At 42.2% G+C, this 19,938-nt stretch overlaps 1 protein-coding gene and 1 long non-coding RNA gene across 8 annotated transcripts in view; one reads left to right on the forward strand and one right to left on the reverse strand.

Annotated features, from left to right (window-relative positions):
- The window catches only part of LOC139804917 (uncharacterized), a 44,572-nt gene that overhangs the window by 13,257 nt on the left and 11,377 nt on the right, over positions 1 to 19,938 (forward strand). The window contains exon 2 of the long non-coding RNA XR_011729604.1: positions 5,359 to 5,443. This is a non-coding gene — a long non-coding RNA (uncharacterized lncRNA). The remainder of the gene's footprint in view (positions 1 to 5,358; positions 5,444 to 19,938) is intronic.
- CLIP1 (CAP-Gly domain containing linker protein 1) overlaps positions 90 to 19,938 on the reverse strand; it is a 65,066-nt gene continuing 45,217 nt past the window's right edge. For 4 of the 7 annotated variants that reach the window (XR_011729603.1, XR_011729601.1, XR_011729602.1 and 1 more), the window contains 9 exons: positions 17,630 to 19,915; positions 16,271 to 16,408; positions 15,080 to 15,186; positions 12,212 to 12,332; positions 7,510 to 7,562; positions 2,990 to 3,107; positions 2,559 to 2,718; positions 1,014 to 2,385; positions 283 to 420 (listed from right to left, as the gene is read on the reverse strand). Coding sequence is in view for 3 of the 7 variants with exons in the window: in XM_071762709.1 (XP_071618810.1) it covers positions 198 to 420; positions 1,014 to 1,138; positions 1,622 to 1,627; positions 2,336 to 2,385; positions 2,559 to 2,718; positions 2,990 to 3,107; positions 7,510 to 7,562; positions 12,212 to 12,332; positions 15,080 to 15,186; positions 16,271 to 16,408; positions 17,630 to 19,915 (3,387 nt within the window). In the remaining 4 variants the exon portion in view is untranslated. Of the gene's footprint in view, positions 421 to 1,013; positions 2,386 to 2,558; positions 2,719 to 2,989; positions 3,108 to 7,509; positions 7,563 to 12,211; positions 12,333 to 15,079; positions 15,187 to 16,270; positions 16,409 to 17,629; positions 19,916 to 19,938 lie in introns of those variants that run through there. The other 3 variants (XM_071762709.1, XM_071762706.1, XM_071762707.1) reach the window with 3 other exon arrangements.

Below are 19,938 nucleotides of genomic sequence, written 5' to 3' on the forward strand. Positions count from 1 at the left end.
CAGGAGGACCCTATCAGGAGGACCCTATCAGGAGGACCCCATCAGGAGGTCTCCTCAGAAGGTCTTCTGGGAGGTCTCCATCAGGAAGACACCATCAGAAGGTCTCATCAGGAAGTCCCCATCAGGACATCCTCATCAGAAGGTCCCCATCAGGAGGTCTCCTCAGAAGCTCTCCATCAGGAGGTCCCCAGGAGGTCTCAGAAGGTCTCATCATCGTTGCAGTCAGCTGTCCAGTGCCCAAACACCTCACAGGTCTCACAGTAGGGCCGTTCCTCCCTCCTGCTGCCGTGGTGAGCAGAGTGTGGAGGCTCCTCCAGCCCCTGGGCCTGGGTGGGGCAATCCTCGGTGTCGTGCAGATCAAAGCAGCCGCAGATGTCACAGAAGAGCCGAGGTTTCTTCTTTGACAAACTTTCTTCCTCACTGTGAGATCAGAGCACAAGTCAGGATGGGTGCTTCCCCTTTGCCACCCCCAGAGTAAAGGCATCTGGGGATTATTGAGTACGCCCAGAACCCCCTACACAGTAATATTTACTAAACAGACTGCCCTGTTTGTGCAAATATTTGCAGGTTATTTAAAAAAGAAACAAATGTAAAGTAATCTTTTCCCCTGAGAGATCTGAAGTCACAATGTATCAAACAGGTTTGGGCTCTGTTTCTCTGGACTCATCTTCCCACCAGTCCCCTGAGAGCAAAGACTCTGCTAACTTTGGAAAGTGCCAGAATCCACCAAGACTGACAGCAAATAAGTTACAAGGTATCAGTGTTTGTGAGGGTACCTACAGGGGATCATTTGCACCACCTAAAGAGAAAGCTGGACTCAATCAGTAACTCAGAAGTTTCATTACTTAGAAAAAACTTCACTGAGGAGTAAAATTACTAAAATTAGAAACTGGCTCAAACCATCCCAGCTACATTTGTCCTTCCTGACAGCTGAGATCAGGCTGGTGCAGGGTGCAGACTGACTGCTACCAGCAGCTCCCCAAACACAGGCTGAGGTTCTCTGAGGTCGATACCTGTCATAGTTATTTATCTCATCTTCGTTGCCATTGAGGGCTGCTTCACACATTCTTTGTATTTTCAAGTTCAGTTCTTCATTTCTCCTTTGCAGATCCACTATCACTGAATTCAGGAAGTCAATCTAGGGTAGTCAAGAACCAGGACAGTTGTCAGGCTGAGGGCTGTGAGCACCAAAGGAAAACAAAAACCCCACAAAATGACACCACTGGATCGTGGTATTAGAGAGAAAAAGGGCCAGGAGTTCCAAGGCACCTCTGACCCCCTCAGGGTGATTTCTGTCCAGGGAGCCAGGTAGTTCCACCCAGCCAGCACCCCTGAGACACTGGTGGGTCTCAACCCACCACGGATACATTGAATTCTTTTTTTAATGCTTACACTGTGTGATTCTGATCAGAACAAGGCTTCTGTCCCTCCTGACCTGCAGCTCTGCTGGGTGCTCGCTGAGCTGTCCTGGGAGGGGCACTGGGACAGCACTGCCCACCCACATGGGATCTCCCAAAGCCAGTTTGGGCCAGAGAGGTCAGCAGGTCACTGCTGAATGTGATCAAGGAATGCCTGGCAAATTAACATCATGAATAAAACAAAGCCAAGAAATGGAACAAACCTCGCCCTGATTGGCAGGAAGCACGGCCATCAGCAGGTGAATTCAAGGGAGCAGAAAAACAGAGAAAGACATCAGTGATCTAAAAAGGGCTTTTTATAATGAGCAGGTGATTCTGCTCTGTGTTTCCCCAGTGTTTGCTGTCCCAGGCTGCCTGTGGCACAGCACTGCTTCACACCCTCATGATGATTACACCATACTCTGAGGACCCATTTTCCCATCACCATGCACACACTCAGCAACCTCCCTGCCCCACTGCTGCCACCCCCCATTCTGAGTAACATTCTGCAGTCAAGAAGCAAAAATCAACATTTTCAAGTGAAAAACTTAGAAGAACCACGTGAGCTCAAGTACCAGGGAGGGAAAACACCACAGATTCAGGTGGGCCCCACCTTATTCCTTGTTCACATCCAATAAATCTTTGGTGTGAACAGCAGGAAGCAATTTCTGAGGGTGTGCTGCTGGGTTGTGCCTCACCAGCAGGCTGCAGCTCAAAACTTGCCACCCCTGCTTTCCTGCTTGCTTCCTCGGGTTCCAATAACCTAAACCACTTCTCCACACTCATCACTTGATTCTTAGTATTTCCTGCCATTAGTATTTCCCTTCAGGAGAAGGAGGTTACAAGATAAATCTGATTAGGAACTGCTTTTGGAAAAAATATTCCACTCTGCCTGCAGAGACTGCTGTTTCTGCACACTGGTGTTTCAGGTCAAATACCTGCTTCTCTTTTGCAATTTCATCTTGAAGTAGATTAGCAGCAATGTCACCTTGAAAGGAAAAGAACAACAAAACCAAAACAGAGTGTGAGTATCAAGTAATGTAAATCATGAAGCATACAACGGCTTAATCAGAGACTGAAACAATGTGACAGTCTCTCAAGTTGCAAAAATCTGCAAGAGTGAAGCTGAAGGCACAGGGGCAGCGAGAGGCTCTGCCTTACCTGAGGAGCTGGTTACAGTTAAAGGCTGTTCCTTGTTTTCCTTGAGTTTTTGCTCCAAGTTCTTCACCTTTTCCTCAAGTTTCAGTTTATCAGACTCCAGTGACTTAACCACTGACTGCAAGGTTTTTGCAGAAGCGTTTTCTCCACGGAGCACCGTGATCTGTAACAATTATTTGAGAATGCTCAGGCCTTCCAGAATGAAGTTAGAGCACCAAGGCAACATCTTTAGCAGTAAAGGTAAAATAGGCACCAAAAATTTACATTATAAGGCACCAAAGAGGCACAGGTAGCCAAAGGATTTAATTATAATGCATAACCAGCTAAATTAATAAAGAAAAAGCATTGGCCAACTCTTCAGTAGAGAGCATACAAAGCCAGGTACTTCCAGCCATATCTTCATCTCAAGAAGCATCCCACTGTGCCTCATTTACCTCATTTCTGAGTTTTTCCAGTTCCTCATCTTTTTCTGTGATCAAGGCACTAGTAACACTGATGGATTTTTGTAAAGATTCTCTCTCTTCATCAATTTCTTTTTTTAATGTAGATTCTCTAAAAGAAAACCAAGTACAACCAGAAATCATATAAAGAATAGATAACTGTGATCACCTAAAGAAGCTTAATTTAATTTTAAGTATCAGACTACTGGAAGAAGTGGTTCTTAAAAAATAAATTTCAATTCTGTACTTGACTAAGGTTTTATAAATGTATAAACATTTCAGATGTTACAACTGTGGAAACAAAGCAAAAACTTTACCTAGGTGGTACATGCCAGAATCTGCATAGCATGGTATCCATTTGAATTTAAAGAAGCAAGAATAGACTGGGGAGATACAGGATAAACAAACATGTTGCACAAGGTTCCACAAAACCTAACTCAGAGTTTTGTTACTTCTTAAAAATTACTAACAAGCAACAAAACACACATGCAAAGCTCATTATACAGATCGTCATGCAAAGCATTGATGATGCTGGAAATATCAGCTGGTCCTCACTAATTTCAGTAACATTGTTTCCTGAAACTTGTACTTTGAGAGTTTCTGGGCCTTTAGCAGCTGTTTCAGCACAAAACCAGGTGGGATTTGGTTTACTTCATGGAAGAAAGGTTAAAAAGAAATCCCCCAGAGCAGGCACAGCTCCCTGCTCTGTACATATCTGCTGTTTTCCCAGCCTTGCCAGCTGATCCAGGAAGAGACAGGATTTCTGCCCACAAACCCTGCCTTAAGGGGTCTTAAGGCACCAAAGCTATGAGATCCTCACCCTGATGCCAACAACTCTTCCTGACAGGTCACACATCACACCCCAGTGAGCAACTGTCCTCTGGTGTCAGAACTACTGCTACAAAACTTCCTTATAAGCTGAAAGGTTTTTGTTTGCTTAAAAAAAACCCAACACAAAACCACCCAAATTCTTATTTCTCCCAAATCTGTGGTTACTTATCTAGAAGAGAAACTTGCTGGTCAGTGCACCAGGCTGTGTCCAGCAGGGCTGCTGCAGGTGCAGCCTTTTTTCTGGACAGTTCCATAAATCTGGGTGCAGGTGATCAGGGTCTCAGTGGCTCAGAGTGCTGAAGCCAAGTTTGGGTACCTGCACTGCACAAAAGCCACAGAGCAGCCAAGACTCCAAAGTGAGGTAATGAGTTCATTAAGTAACGAAACAAACTGCACTGTCAGGACAGCTCAGGGATCCAGGAGGTGTCTGTGTGAGGATGCTCAGTGGGCAGGGGACATATTAAGGTCAAATATAGGAATTTTCATATCCAGGGTCTACAGTTAGTGAGAGCCACGATACCCAGACCATGAAATACAACAAATCTCACTGACTCGAAGAGGAAACTCAACAATGAGAGCACAGTTAATGCCATTCTTTCATTGTTAAGATTATACTCAGGAATGGAAGCAGCAAGTGGAGAATCTGGGGTTTAGAAAAGCCAGTGCAGCTACCAAACAAGCACCAAAAGGTTGATTTGGGGTTTGGTATATTTTCACAATGAGAGAATTAACAGAAGCAGGAACACAACAAGTTGCAGACTGCACCATTTTGCCTTCAAATTGATGCTGTGCTCCTGTTCACAAAAACCAAAAGGACAATGGCATTTAATACATCTCCCCACCAGCCCTGACTCAGCAAAGCAGTAAAAGCACGAGAGCAGTCCTGGTGTTCTTCAGCAGGATCACAGACATGCTCCAGCCTAACCCATGTTTTTATTAAATGCTTTGCTGAACTGGATCAAAGGTGCAGGGGGGTGGTGGTGTGGGGAAGAAATGTGCCACCAAGGTGTGAGATGCTGCCAGCAGAACACAGCTGCCCTCTCCAGTGCACAGAGCTGCAAATCCAGCATTCACCTACAGCAGTGGGAATGCACACCTGGGAATTACTGCATTTAAACAACTGCTCACAAGCTCTCCTCTACCTGAGACTTCCCCCAGGCTTCCCTTTGTTTTGCACACAGCTGTAGAAGGGCAGATGGAAACCCCAGTGACTCATCTCGTGCTCAAGAGCTTGTTTCTTGATTTCCACTTTTTTGGCCAGACCTTAATTTTAGAGCTCAAGACCAAATATGCTTTTTTGTGTAATTATGATTAACTTGCCATTTATTTGGCTTGGTTTCAACTGCCACAAGCATTTAGGAGGTTGAAAAAGGCAAACATTTTGTGAGCATATAAATATATATTTACTAGTTCAATATAGGAGTTGGGAATACTGTAAGACAAGGGGAGAGAAACAAGAGAAGAAAAAAGAGGAGAAAACAAGAGGGGGGAAAAAGGACCCTGTACCATAACATTGTTTTTTTCTTTTACAGAGCAGTCTCTCCAGGAACCAGAGTTTACAGCTCCAGTGGGAGGCCCTCTAAAATGCTGAAAGTGGAAGAACTACACATGTAGCAGGTATGTGTCACTACTTACTTATATTTTATAATGATTTCATAATTACTTATATTTTATAATTACTTATAGGCAAGTGTAGCTCTGAGTTTGCTTCCAGCACCAGTGGAGAGGTGACCCCACTGATGCTCTCAGCTTCAGGATCATTTGCAGAGTGATTCATAGGAGAGAGGAACCATAAGGAGCACAGGTTGAATGTGAAATAACTACAGAGTGATAACTTGCAAGAAAAATCTTGTGGAAAGAATTTATTTTATCAGGGGAAAAAAAAAAAAGGTGAATTGATTCAATGAACTTAAGCTTTTTCTCTGCCAATTTAAGTCCAAAATCATCTGCTTGCCAGCAAGGGCTAAAGAGAAACAACAATGACTGATTTCTCATGATGTTTTAAAGTTTCACTTTCTTGAGAAGGTTAAATCATGTTTTAAGCAGTGTGTAGTAGCCAGGGGAGAGAGAGGTTTTTGTTTTGTTTTAACATAAAAAAAAAAATAAAGATCACCCAGATTCTTCCCTTACTACAAAAATAAGATATTCTAAGAATGAAGCAAATACCTTAAAGTGTTACTGGGCAAGCTTTAAAAATGCAAGATAACAAGAACCACATGTTAGAAACATGGAGTAGAAATGCAAAATACTGTAAGGGAGAACGAAATTTGCACCCAGGGGCTTTTTTGCTTTGGTAAAAAAGATAAACTTTTTGCATATATATATCTATATATATATTTTGCTGAATATTTTACAAAACGAAAGCAAGACACCAAGGGACAAAAGCAGCCAAAATATGTACAACAACTTTACTTAAAAAAAAAAAAAAAATCAAAATAATTATTTATTGTAACGTGGATAGACTTTCTTGAGTCTTACCATTAAAGACACACAGATATAGCAAGGGAAGCAAGGGCAGGAAAGGGAAGAGAGAGGAATGAAATGAGTATTGATAAATAGTGCAGGCTCAAAGACAGTCAGACAATCAGCAACCCACAACGAACCTCACGAGCTGCAGTAACACAGAACCCCCTCAGATTCACCAATATCCAACTCCTGTTACTCCTAGCTGGACTGTTTGATAAGAGGGAGTTGCCAAAATAGTGGAAGAGAATCCCTGTGGGTTGGAGGGAGGCAGGAAAAGTGCTTCCAGAGATGTGACCTAATTTGAACCTAACTCCCAAATAACAGATTATTAGGGAATAAAAAAGGGAAGAGGGTATGATGCTGAGCAGCTAAGGATGTGCACAAACACCAGAGTGCCACTCAACTCTTCTTTGTTGCAACCATTACTAATGCAGGAAATTTAACAGGGGTTTGTTTGCTTTTCCTGGAACACCCTTGGTGCCATGGAGAGCTGCATCCTCCCCTCAGGATTTCTGTAACAGCTTCTGAAAAGCTCACATTTTCCTGAAGCCATTGTGGCACTTGGCCAATGAGCTCTCCATACATTGCAGAGAGACAGGAAATTTTGTAACTCAGGCCTTTTGTTGATCAGCACAGTTTACAAATGGATGCCCCCATCACCCAGGACAAATCTCCTGGCATTTAAAAACGGTGCTGAATGAACTGCAATAGGAACTCCATATCCCCAAACCAGGAGAACAATCCAGTCAAGGCTGAAAAACTGCTGCTTTTATTTATTATTTTTAAAAAGTAACAGTCTGTAGCCTCACTGTGCTTTCCCATTGCTCCTTAAGAACTTGATGGCTCAGAGCTGCACACACAGATATTTGTCAGACTGATGGACAACCCAAAATTCAGGGCAGACTAAAACCAAACACTAAAGTGGGTACTGAAAACAAAGAGAACTACTGGGACACAAGAGGTGCATAACTGAAGAGGAAATGGTAAATACCACTGCTTAACATGTTCTTAAATTAATATTATTACATTTCCATTTCACTTTAAATAAAGAAAATGGGGAAGACAGAATCTGTAAGCCAATCTGTGGAACAACCTCAGGACTTTTAACTGATACAATAGAAAATAATTTTTTTTCTTAGCACTGTCCTTGTATTACGTTTTCTGAAGTTTTTGTATCAGACTGCATAGTTAAACTCACATCAGAAAAAACAACTTACCTCTTTTTCATCTCTAATAACTGGTTATTGAGTACTGATCTCTCCTCTTCCAGCTAAAACACAAGTACAGAAAGACTACAGTTAATACACTAAGAATTGCCTCCTAAGTCTAATGTATCAGAGCATCACTGTAATCATAAAACTTCTGTAGGAGGCTACAAGACCTCAAAGTACACAATTTTCTACAAGGACAACACACATGAACTGTCTAGTGACCAAAAATATTAACTTGTGAGGGGCTGTTACTGCTTTATACAATATTTCATGTTGAGTGCACACAGGAGAGGTGTGAGGCTGCTATTGCCTTATACAATATTCCCACACACCAAAGACAACCATTCCAGTACTGGTAAATTCCTGGATTTGCTGTAGTTCTGACCTGGATAATGGTGCTGCTGATCTGTATTTGTTACTGCAGCATTATCTGGAGATGAATTATTGATCCCTAAAGCTGCTGTTCTGGTGTCTGTTACTGTATCCTGAGCCTGTAACTTGGCAGGGCCACCTAAAACCCTCCCAACAAGCAAGACCTTCAGCTGAAAATAATGTTGCTGCAGATGTTTGGGGTCCAGACTGCCAGGCACACACAAGTTTAGAAAAGGAAAACAAAGCAACCAAGCATAATTTGTACAAGAACAAAACTTAAAAAAAACCCATCACAGAAGATACGGAGGTAACCACTTCTGAGAAAGTTAGAAATTAAGGATTTTTCAGACCAATTAATTCTTTTTCACCATCTCCCCCTTTCTTCTTACTCAATGACCCAAGTCAGCAATCAGTGCCCTGCAGAACTCCTTATAGTAACAGCTCCCCATGCCTCGACTTGAACACAATCTCTTGTGCAGATTTCACAAGATTTCAGGGCTCATCCACAAAGTCAGCAAGTGGGACATTGATAATGGAAACCCCAGAATCCTGGGAACAGCAGCAAAGAGACTCTCACTGACCAAATACTTTCCAGTTTGCAGACATTCATGTTGAGCACAGAGAGGAAGAGAAAGTGTAAAGCCAGTTGTAGTGAGAAGGAAGGTGCCTGCCAGGTTGGCTCCTCCTTCTGAGCTAAATGCAGCTCACCTACATCAAATGTCTTCTCCATATTTTCTGATTTACCTTCTCACTCCATTAACATTTAAAAATAGATACTAGAGGGGCATGGAGAGGCTTATAGTAAGAAGTTTTGAAGACAATCAAAATGTCTCTCTCAAGGAAACTGACCACAGTAAATCAGCCATAATTCTATGCAGGTGTGGCCAGTTTTTTCCTGCAGGCAAATGAAAACCAGCAATTTCACCAGCAGCACCAAATATACATATGGATATATATACATATATGTCTACTTCCCACACGGAGGCAGCCTATATGAACTCCTTACATCTACACAGACTGATGCCAAGAAAAAGAGAGAAGGAAAAAAGAATCTTAAAATTCTGAGAACTGTTTCACTTGTAAATAAATCCCAGTGAGCTGGATGCTATTCAGCTGCCTCTCCAGACCCCCTCTGACATCTGTCTTACACAGCCCCTCTCCTTCCCTGGACTCATGCTGCCATCTCCTGTGCATCCCACCTCTCCAGCTGGTTTTTTGGACTGCTTCCCCTCTGCCAGCTCCAGCACTTCTCTGTGGTCACACTGTGCAGCATTAACCTGCCCACCTTCCACAAACAAATCTCTCCATCTCACCCTGGGCCAGCTTCACTCGATGCTCTTCATGCTCTTGACTGCTCCTTGCAATTGGAAACACCTCACCCAGACATTATTCACCCTTTGCTCCCCAGAGGCCGTGTCCTCACAGCTCCATGATGCTCTTCCCCTTCTAACCCCAAACATACACACCCCTCTTTGGCATCAGTGTCTTTTAGGAAAAGGTTTTGGTGTCTGTTTGACTCAGAAAACCCTTCAACATTGGTGGGTTGTGAGCATAAACCCTCGTTTATGGTTGAGAGAGATTAGTGATTTCTGTACAGATCAAGATAGAAGCAGATTTTAAAGGGAGAAAAGTAAAAGGAGAACAGGATGTGAGGGGAGTTGTGCAGCTGCTAAACCCCTGTTGCAGCTGCTTAAGTCACAGAACAAGACTTGAGCTGCTTTGAAGTAGAAGGGGAGAAAGGGATAAACTCCCTTCTGTTGCCAACTTTTCTCCAGCAATCTGCTCACTCATTGGCCTTGGAGGAGACTTCTCACAGACCTTTAGTAAAAGATGGACCATCAGAACTGACACATTTCTACACTTTTTCCAATTAAGTTAAAATGCTTGATCTGAGCCTACAAAAATACCACAGCAAATAACTCGAGGCCAGAAAAATTCTCTGTATCTATCTGACTGGGAATCTTTAACTAATTACAAACAGCTAATTATTTATGGATCAATATAGAAAAGCACCCCTCAGCATCTTTAGTACAAGACACTTTAACCTTTAGCTGTCAGGATAAATCATTCATGAAAGAGTGTTCATTAATTTTGCAAAGTGTGTCACGTGCAGCCACAGATTCACTCCCCAACTAACACAGGTGCTAGAATGTGCATTGTTATCAATGCCTCTCCTCAAAACACAGAAAACAAACACTTGCTGCCTTTCCTACTGCATTTTGACAGCCTCATGCACAGAAACTCAGAGATGGGAGCTTTGCTACACCCTCTGCTTTCCTGCCTGTGCCAGAGTCCTCAAGGACAACTCATTTTTCATTTCATTTAGAGAACCTGAGAGAGTTGAAGGGGACTGGAGGTTTAGGTTGGGTAAGAGCTAAAGGGGATGTGAAAAAAGTCCTACTCCTTGGGGCATGAGACTGAAAAGGATGGTTAGGACCTTCCAAGCTCCAGATGAGACAGGGAATGCTTTTAAGGAGCAACCAGGAAACATTCTGGGCAGGTGGACTACACATTTCACCAAGAGCTGAACAATTCTGAAGTGAGGAGAGCTGCAGTGATTAGTTATGTGACAGCCAGCAGGAAGCCTCCATTTTAGATGACACCATTTTGCCTTTGTTCCACACAACAGAGCTCCCTGGAACACCAAATGCCTCTTCCAGTCTGCTAGGAGGCCGTTCACTAGGGTGCAGTTCACTAGACCTAGAGACACCATGGCCCAAATAATAAATTTAGAAAACCCAGCAGATGGCATTCACACAAGATTTAGATTGCATCTTCCTCAGAGAGGAGGACACAGTGCAACACAAATGGCTGGAGAAGGCAAACAGACTGATTCTCTGAGCTCTGCAGGGCTCTTTGATCTTGAAGCCATCTACTCACGGGCAGAAAAGGCCACAGGTGCAAGTGAATTCAGAATATTCCAGCTTGCAAGATGCCTGACTAATCCCTCTGCTTTGCTGACTACACCCTCCATCCTGGCAATGAGAGAAGGTCCCTGCTGAGAGCTCCCCAGCAGGCAGGATGCAGGCAGCAGGACATCTGGGAAAAGAGGGATGAGATGGCAGTGACCATGCCAGCCTGCACCTCTTGGGCTCCCCGCCCTCAGGGACTTTCTGTAGATTAATTCTGGCTACAGACAACAGGCAGAAAGAGTTGACCAACGTTGGCAGATCCTTACAACTCTTTCTGAAAATACCAGGTTGCCTCCAAGATTCTGCAATAATTTAAGAACCAAGTGGGTGTGGGGAGCAGAGCTGCCACTGGCTGTGCGGGATGACAGCGTTCTCCTACCACACTGCTCATGCAGCATGAGTCAGTGGTGGAGCCCACACGTCTGGGACTCCTGTTAATCATCTCCAAAGGCTCTTTGGGATGAAGCAGCTCCTGCATTACTCCTGTCAGCAGCCAAAAAGGGTTTAGAAACTGGCCAGTTTTTCAACTCCTCAGTATTTCAAAACAGCCTCTTGGCTTTAAAAAATATTAGGCTTTGCTCCAGGATGGAAGAGAGGTGTTCAACTGTCACTGGGAAGAGGCATGGCAAGTGTCAGAAGGGCAAGATACAAACCTGTGTCTTCTACATTCTTGCTTTTGGATTAGGTTTTCCAAAAATGCCTTCATTGTGTGGCTGTCACTGGAACTGCTCCACAGGGAATAAACCCCCCATATTTAATGGCTGTAAATCTAACATCTCCTGTGGCAAGTACCAGTGTTCTAAGCTGTATAACTAAGCCCTTACTTTAAGATTCCACCAACACACTGAAACATTAATATTAAAAGAATAAATAAAAATTAAGAGACTCATTTTTCTCCTATAAACTGCCCCCATAAGAACATTTCACATCAATTCTAGTCCTCCATCACCCACTACCTGGCAGGAGCACAGCTCATGGACCTGCACAGTGTGATGTTGAAACAAGCACACACGTGCATGGAGCTTTTCAGACACAGAGTCCAACAAAGTAATTCAAAATCATACTCTGAAAAACATCCTAAATACCCTTTTTAGTGGGAAGGGAGAGCAGCAACAAGAATTAAATAACTGCATTTCCTTAGTACTGGGTTGATGGAGATTTCCACAGTTGTGTAACAGAATTACTCCCCACAGGAACAGCACGAGCCCGTTAATACATACTGGCTAAAGCCTATGGAATTGATGCTTATTCCCAAACCTCCCAAGCATCCCTCCAGGGTTAGCTTCCTCCTAGCCTGTAGCTCTGCCCTCCCAATGCAGGTGGCTTCCAAATTGATTTGAAAACCTCCTCAGAACAACTCCTCTTTCAAGCACAAACATGCAGCTCAAGGTCAGGAACAGCACGCGGGGGTCAGGACACTTTACCTTCTGATGACTTGTGACTTCCTCCCTGCTCCTGCCCAGCTCCTCAGCAAGTTTCACGTTCTCCTCTTGCAAAGCTGCAAGCTGCTGGGACTTCTGAGCTGCAGCCAGCTTCAGCTCCTCGCTGGGAGGACAGAGAGTGCATCGTTACCATAGGAACCAGAGAGGCAAGAAAAAACTGGGGGAGAGATTCAGCTTCACAGCTTGGAAAAACACATCCAGGTCACGTGTGGCAAGGGAGCTATAATAAAGGTGGCAATCTATACCTCAGATGGGCAGGGAGGGGTTTAACCCTGAAAAGCAGCAGCAGCACTAAGCTCCTTTTCCTTTAAATGCATCAGATACTCAGAGAAATGTCAGGGAGTTCAGCTGGGCAGTCCTGCACACTGCTGGTGGCAGAGAGCTCGGGTTTAAAAACACAGGGTAGGGGCTGAAAAGAGGGAAGTATTTCACCTATTCCATTATTTTAACAGACACAAAACTTAAAATGAGACAAAAGATGAAGAAACATAAATAAATCTGCAGGTTTCTTTAGCCTGTGTTGCTCTCATATGTGAGGATGCCTTAAAGTAAATTTATTTTCAACAAATAAATTGGAAAAATGTTTTGCATGCCTGCCTGTAGCACAATCAACACAAGTTTTTATGAGACCTGACACCTTTCAAAAAAAAGATGCACTGCATTTCATTCAACAGTAATTTTTATGACTGTTTTGTTTTCATAAAAAGGGGTCTCAGCACTCCCATGTCCAACACCACACAGAGCTAAACTCTGACTGGAATATTAAATATACTTTTATGACTCTGGGAACTAGAAGAACCCCAAAGTCATAAAAATAGGCCACTCCGTGGCCTATTACTGGGCATATTAAAACATAAGAAATTCTGATTTACTTTGAGTTCAGCATGTAAAATGACAATGATTTTCCAACATTTTCTTCTATCTGGTCTCACCTTGAATGATTTCCAATCCCATCCACCTCAACTGGATTAAACAGGCTCCCTCCCATCACTGAACACTGCTTCAAATTATCTTGGTATGAATCTACTTGCTGATGCAGGAACATACCTATTTTTAACCACCACTGTTTGCTGAACTGCAGCTCTACCCAGTTCTCTTTTTGCTTTCAGCAGAGCATAAGGGCATTGTCAAAAAAAAACAACATTAAAGCACACAAAATACTGGGGTAAAATGCTCCCCCATTAAGTGCTGAGGAACTTGAGGCTGATTACTAAGTGAAGACACAACATCCAGCAGGCATTGCTGCTCCTTCAGCCTGGTTTTACACAGAAGGTTCTTTTATGCAGGACACTGATGTCCTCCAGAGGCAGCAGCACCTCCCCACCTATGGTCACAGCTCCTCTGCTCTCCTAGATCAACACAAAGGTGTTCTTTCTACCAACATTGCTGCTGATCAAGAAATGCCTCTTATCAAGCTAATTCCTTATTCTAATTACATCAAAGCAACAAACAAAATAATTAGGAAAACAAACATAAATTAAAAAACCAGACAAGCTTCACTTGAGCACAATGTCTCTTGCCACTCATGATTAGAGACCATGTTCAGAAATAGACTGTGACTAAGATCAACCTGAAGGGAAAAAAATAATTAAAAAACCCCAGAGTGATCAGGATCATGAGAACACCTTTTAGTGCTGAAGATTCTCAAGGACTCATCTTCTATAAATAATTTCTGCTTGACAAATAGCAGTGTAATATACTTGTCCTTCTGTGACACCAGAGCCTGCCAGCCCCTTGCTGCTCTACCCCTAGAGCAACCAGTCTGGAAATCATTATTTTGCTTTGGCATTTCCCACAAGCACTGAGGCAGGTGGGAATTGCTCAGGGAATGACATCCTGCATTTCTCAAAGGAGGCTGCAGGTTTTAAAAAGCAAGCAGTAAAAACTGCCAGTCTTACAGAAATGCAGTGTTAGTTCTGGGGGCTGATTTCCTTTGTGCCCTCTCTTCACCTTAGAGCAGAGGTTAAGAACTGCCACAAAATGACTTGGGAACTAACAACAAAAATAATGAGTCAAAGCTACTCAGTCCAGATCCCAGCTCTCACTTCATGAGTCAAGAAATTCTTCTCAGAGTACAGATGGGAACAGAGATCTGTGATTTAATGCATCACATCTCTGAAAGATGGGGGAAGGGCTGCAGGGTAGCAAAACCTAAAATTTTTAATAATGGTGAAATCAAAATTCACAATGAAACACCAGAAGCTTTGATACAATGAGATTCCACAGGGCACATTGTTTTCTATCAGATGTTTTGCTGTTTGTGTGTGTACAGTCTCACACATCATTAGTTTGTAGCACACCTCTAATTTGTAGAGGTGGTTTCTCAAATGAAGCACTTCAAATAATAGGCAATTAACTCAAGCTTTACAAATTATTGATGGCTTTTGTATTGCACCTGGTAGAAAGTAAGGGCAGAGTGGGGCAACAGCAGTAAACTAGATAAAGTCATCAATAACAAAGAAAAGCAGAACCAGATTTTCTGTGAACAAACCACTTAAAACTACTTAGCACTCCAAGTGTACCAGTCCAAACAGAATTTCTTTATAATAAAAAGCTTTTAAAATAACCTGGTGCCCTCAGGTGGCAGAACTCTACACTCCCTCCAATGAAGTATTTCAAACAATGCCTGGAATGAAGGATTTGCTTCAATGCCCTTCAGCAACTCAGGGCTAACATTCTGATTTCCAGTTTCATGCGTGTCAAGCTCACAGTTAAATTTGATCTCCCATCTGCTTTATGAGTGAGGATATTGGAGAGACACTGAAAGACAGGGTTGTTTTTAAAAGAAAAAAAAAAGTAAACGTAACTACAAAGGGATGGTTTAACAGATTTTAACACTGAAATACTTACAATTCTTTCTTAAGTTCTTCCACTTTCTTGTTCTCCAGATTTAGCAGCTCTTTTGATTTATTAAGTTCCTCTTCGTTTTTCAGGTTGTTTTGTTTAAGCATGTCCAGCTTAAAGAGAAAAAGCCAATCTCATTACACTGATGAAACTACACAGTTCTTAGGTGCAGCACTCACAAAAGGTACTTAGCACAACAGGGGCCTGAGCTGAGCTGTTTCACCTTTTCATCTTTAGTCAAATTAATTCAGTCTGTTTTGTCTAACAAAAAATATTATAAGACTTTCTGCATTGGAGTCAAGCAGCACAAAGAATTCTCAATCAATTGAAGAGCAGATTACAGCAACCTGATGTGTTTATCCTGATGTGAAATGTAAAGCTCCAGAGCATCTCCATTTTAAATGCTATATAACGCAAAGAATTGTTGTTGGTTTTTTTTTTTTTATAAGAAATTAAATCTTGTTGCTAAAATTAGCTGTTTCCTTGATCTTAATTCGTCTAAGATGGGTGATAAAAGATCTGCTTTACCATACCTTAAGTTCTGAGAAACAGGACTCTGACTGTTGCCCTTGCAGCCATAAGGAATCAATGCCTTTCAGGGATCATTGCATGGGGCAAATTGGTGTAAGTCTGCTCCCTGAGCTTCTGTCTACCATGTAAACATTACCAGCTTGCAGACCTGATTTGTTTGCATTCAGTGAGACTTCATGTTGCATTACAGATAATCTTCAGACATTCTCATGGCTTTACAGGACCCTGTGGATTTTTTTTTTTTTAAATCCAGAAAGTGAACCCCTGCCACTACTAACGTCACCACTTTTAATTCTCATCAGATCTGGTTGGAAATCTTTACTGCTTCAGCACAAGCTGTGGCATCTGGGTAAGCCCAGCTGCTCCCCACCCCTTATAGAGGGGCTGCAGAAGATGAAAAGGGCATCAAACACCACAGCATTCTCAAGACCTGCAGAAAAGTTGCCAGTGCAATGTTAGCCCAGAGCTCTGCACCCCATCCTTACACCCAGGAGCTGACCCAAAGCTGTAGGGTGAGACTGACCAAGTTTACACAAGCCAGTCAGGACTGAGTATTGTGATGGGAAGATGCCAGAATCCACTCTTGCCTGAACTCATTCTCTGTAATTCAATAGTTGTTCCTTACAAACTGGAACTTTTCATAGAAAAGCATTTAAATGTGATTACTTCATTCTGTAGCTTCTCATTTGTCTGTCTGGAGTTCTCCAGAGAGGCCAAAGTTTCAATCTTTTCTTTGTGAATGGCATCCTTCTCTTTGGTCACCTTCTCCACAGTCTGGAAAACATCTTCTGCTATTTTGGCAGCCTATGTATAAAGGGGGAGGGGGACAAAAAAAAGAAATATTACCAAAAGGAGCCCTGAAAGCAAAAGATGACCACCACTACTTTATGCACAGCTCCACTGTTTGCCAGCTGCTTTCCAATCAAACAGGGACTTCAACTGCAAATTTATTTGTGTTTTGAAGCTGCACAAAGTATAAAAATAAAAGGACATGGGAAGATTCAGTTCCATGCAGCAATAGATCATAACCCCATGCTTGTGCAGCCACTGAGGAAGCCCATTTCTTCTTTTTTTTTAATTCTTGGATTTCCAGTTACCACCACTGTGATTGCTCTGAGGCTTCTAACTACTTCAGACAGCAGTAGATCAAAAGATATTCACTTCCAACAGACTGCTCTGTTTTCAAAAAATGGGGAATTACAAAAAGTTTGGACAAAAAGTCCAAAATTTTAAAAATAATTAGGAATTAAATAGGAGATAGAGCCAATTATAGCATGATTTCAGGATTCTTAATTATGCCTTTATAAAATTAAATACTTCACAGGAATATTAAAACCCTGAGGTAGGCATAACAGATTCCTGTAGGATGCCTTCATTCCAATTTGGATGCAAAGTGGTTTTATGGGCTTCAAGCCCCACGAACTGAAATTCAAAATACTTTACAGAATTTGTTGGTGGTGAATACAAAACACTTCTGTGAATAAAAAGAACACCAGAGATGCCAATGGCTTTAACAGACTGGAAGTTCTATAGCATAAATTTACACTGTTTGTTATCCAGTTACATTTGCAGTGCATTGCTTTGATTAACTCAAAATTTGGAGTTAATTTTAATTTAGCACAAAATTTCAAAGACCTAATCTAAACCCATGTCTTTTACTACTCGAGTTTGCAAGCTGCAGAGTACTTCAACAGGAGGAGCTACTCAATTTCTCCTACCAGACTGAGGAAATAAAACTTCCTTTTATTCACAGTTTACTTTGTTTTCTTGCAACATTCAGGAGCAGCATAGGCTTTTGTATTTAGAAATAGTCTTTAAAAGAATTAAAGAGTTAAAGTGTCTTTTAGACTCACAGTTCCAAGTTAAGACTTGGAAAAAAACCCCAACACATACACTGAGACCATAATTCCAGCCTGTTTACAGCAGGACCAAGTGGTGATTGTGCAGTGAAGTGCAGAGGAAACCAGTGTTAGTGCTCAGTATTAGTATAACCATAGCTGATTGATTAACTACATGTTTCAATACCTCATTTTTCTGTGCTACTGTTTGGGCCTGGAGACTCTCAATTTCTTTTACTTTCAAAGCCAGATTGTTCATCTCCTCCTGCAGCATCTGATTTTTGCCCTGAGCCACCAGCAATTTGCCTGAGAGGTCACTATTAGTTTGTTCTAAAAGTGCTACTTCCTCAGTCAGTTTATAATAATCCCTGGAGAACTTCTCCTTCTCTTTCAGTATTTCTTCCTTAATGATGAGCAGACTCTTGTGTTCAGCAAGCAGGCTGTCATTTTCCTCTAGTAATTTTATTCTCTCCTTCTCCATCACCTCCTGTCTGTGCTGCAGATCATCCAGCCTCTTGGAGACAGAGCTGTGCAAGTCCTGGAGCTCTGCTTTTGATTTAGACAAGGAGGCAAAGTCACTCTTCAGTTGTTCAATACTGGAAGCAAGCTGCTCTTTCTCTGAGCTGAGGCTTTCTCTTTCTTTAATTATTTCCACCAGTTTAATTTCAGCTTTTTCTTTCTCTTGAACTAAAAGCTCCTTTTCAGTCAGAAATTCTTTATTTTTCTCTCTTAACTCTTCTATCTCCTTCTCTAAGGAGCTGATGTTGTTTTGAAGTTCCATACATTCCAACACAAAGGATTCCTTGTCCAGCTTTCTAGCTTCCTTTTCTGTGGTCAGGTTTTCTTTCAGAGTCTCAACCTCTCCATTTAATTTCTGACACTTCTCCTGCAGTTCAGTCCTCTCTCTGCTCAGTGTTTCCCTGGCAGAGGAACAGCTCTCAAACGAAGATGACAGGACCTGCTTGGCATGTGACACAGCAGCCAGTTCATTTTCTAATATTGTTTTGGCATCCTGGGCCTCTTTCAGGAGGTGCAAAAGGTCACATTTACAGGCTGTCAGCTCTTGATTTTCTACATTTTTCTTACCCAGTTCTTCCTTGAGGGCTTCAATGGAACCTTGCAGCATGGTGTTCTCTTGGGCCAGAGCTGTCTTGGCTGAGACATCCAGCTCGTGTTCTTTCTGCAGATCAGAAATTGTATTTGCAGAAGATTTGTTTTCATCAAGAAGCTCTGAGCATTTGTTCTCCAATTCATTCTTCTCTTGAAGAAGAGCTTCATTGTGCTTTTCAAGTTGCAGCAACTTATGAAAACCAGATTCCTTTTCGAAGGTCAGTTCGTTTATTTTCTCTGTAAAGCTTTTCTCAGCAAGTATGGCATCTGCTGTGGCCTTAGCAAGCTTTTCAGCAGTCACCTTATTTTCATGTAAAAGTTCCTCCCTTTCAGCCAAAAGCCTTTGTTCTGATGAAGCAAGAGCCTCTTTCTCTTGAAGTAACTGAATACGTTCAGAATTGGATCTCTCTCTTGAGGCTTTCATTTCCTCAAGGTGATGAGAGACATCAGCAAGGGAATTCTTCAACTCCACATTTTCTTCCATCACTCTTTGAAGTTCTTTATGGTCAGTCTCAAGTTGTGTTTGCATCTCTTCCATCCTCACTTTTAGTGCTTGGTTTTCACTAACTGTAGTGTCTAAACTCACACGGAGCTCTTCTGTGCTTGTAAGCAGCAGCTCCTTCTCAGCCTGCAGACTTTGCTGTGTCTGCAGCAGAGTGTCCATTTCAGTTTTTAAGGCTGTGTGTGTGTTTTCAAGAGCTGAGTGTTTCCCTAGGACTGAATCTCTCTCTGCTGTCAGAGCTGACACTTCTTGCAGCAGCTCGCTTTTATCTCTGGCCAGGGCCTCACAAGAACTTTCCAGCTTCTGAATAACTTCATCTTTGGTTTTAACAACTGCATCTTTCTCTTCCAGAAGTTTTTTCTGGTAATGCTCCATTTCTGCCCGTTCCTCAGTGTATTTCTGACACATCACATCCAGGGCATCTTTGTTGGCCTGAAGTTCTTTCAGCTGTTGGAGCAATGATGACTCTGAAGACCGGAGAGCATCATTTTCTTGAGTTATCTTCAGAAGGTCTGCCTGTGCTGCTTCTATTTCAGAGAGTAATTTGCTTTTCTCAGAAATCAGTTCTACCTTCTCTGTGCTTTCCTGCTGGCTTTTAGCCTCAGCTTCTTCCTTCTGCTTTAGAATTTTTGTAATTTCTGAATTAAGTTCCTCATTTACAGTCCGGAGCTTTTCTTGGTCTTCTCTCATTAATGAAATCTTTGATTCCAATTCTACAAGTTTTGATAACAAGGAACCTCTCTCTAATTTCAAAGTATTCCCCTCCTGTGCCAGAGTCTCTTTTTCTGATACCAAACCCCTCATCTTGTCTGACATTAGTTCAATCTCTTTTCTGGCTGATGCTAACACAGAGCTTAAGGACTAGAGAAATAAAGTCAGGGAAA

This window comes from Heliangelus exortis, chromosome 19 (assembly GCF_036169615.1).
Source record: "Heliangelus exortis chromosome 19, bHelExo1.hap1, whole genome shotgun sequence".
NCBI classification, from domain to species: Eukaryota; Metazoa; Chordata; class Aves; order Apodiformes; family Trochilidae; genus Heliangelus; species Heliangelus exortis.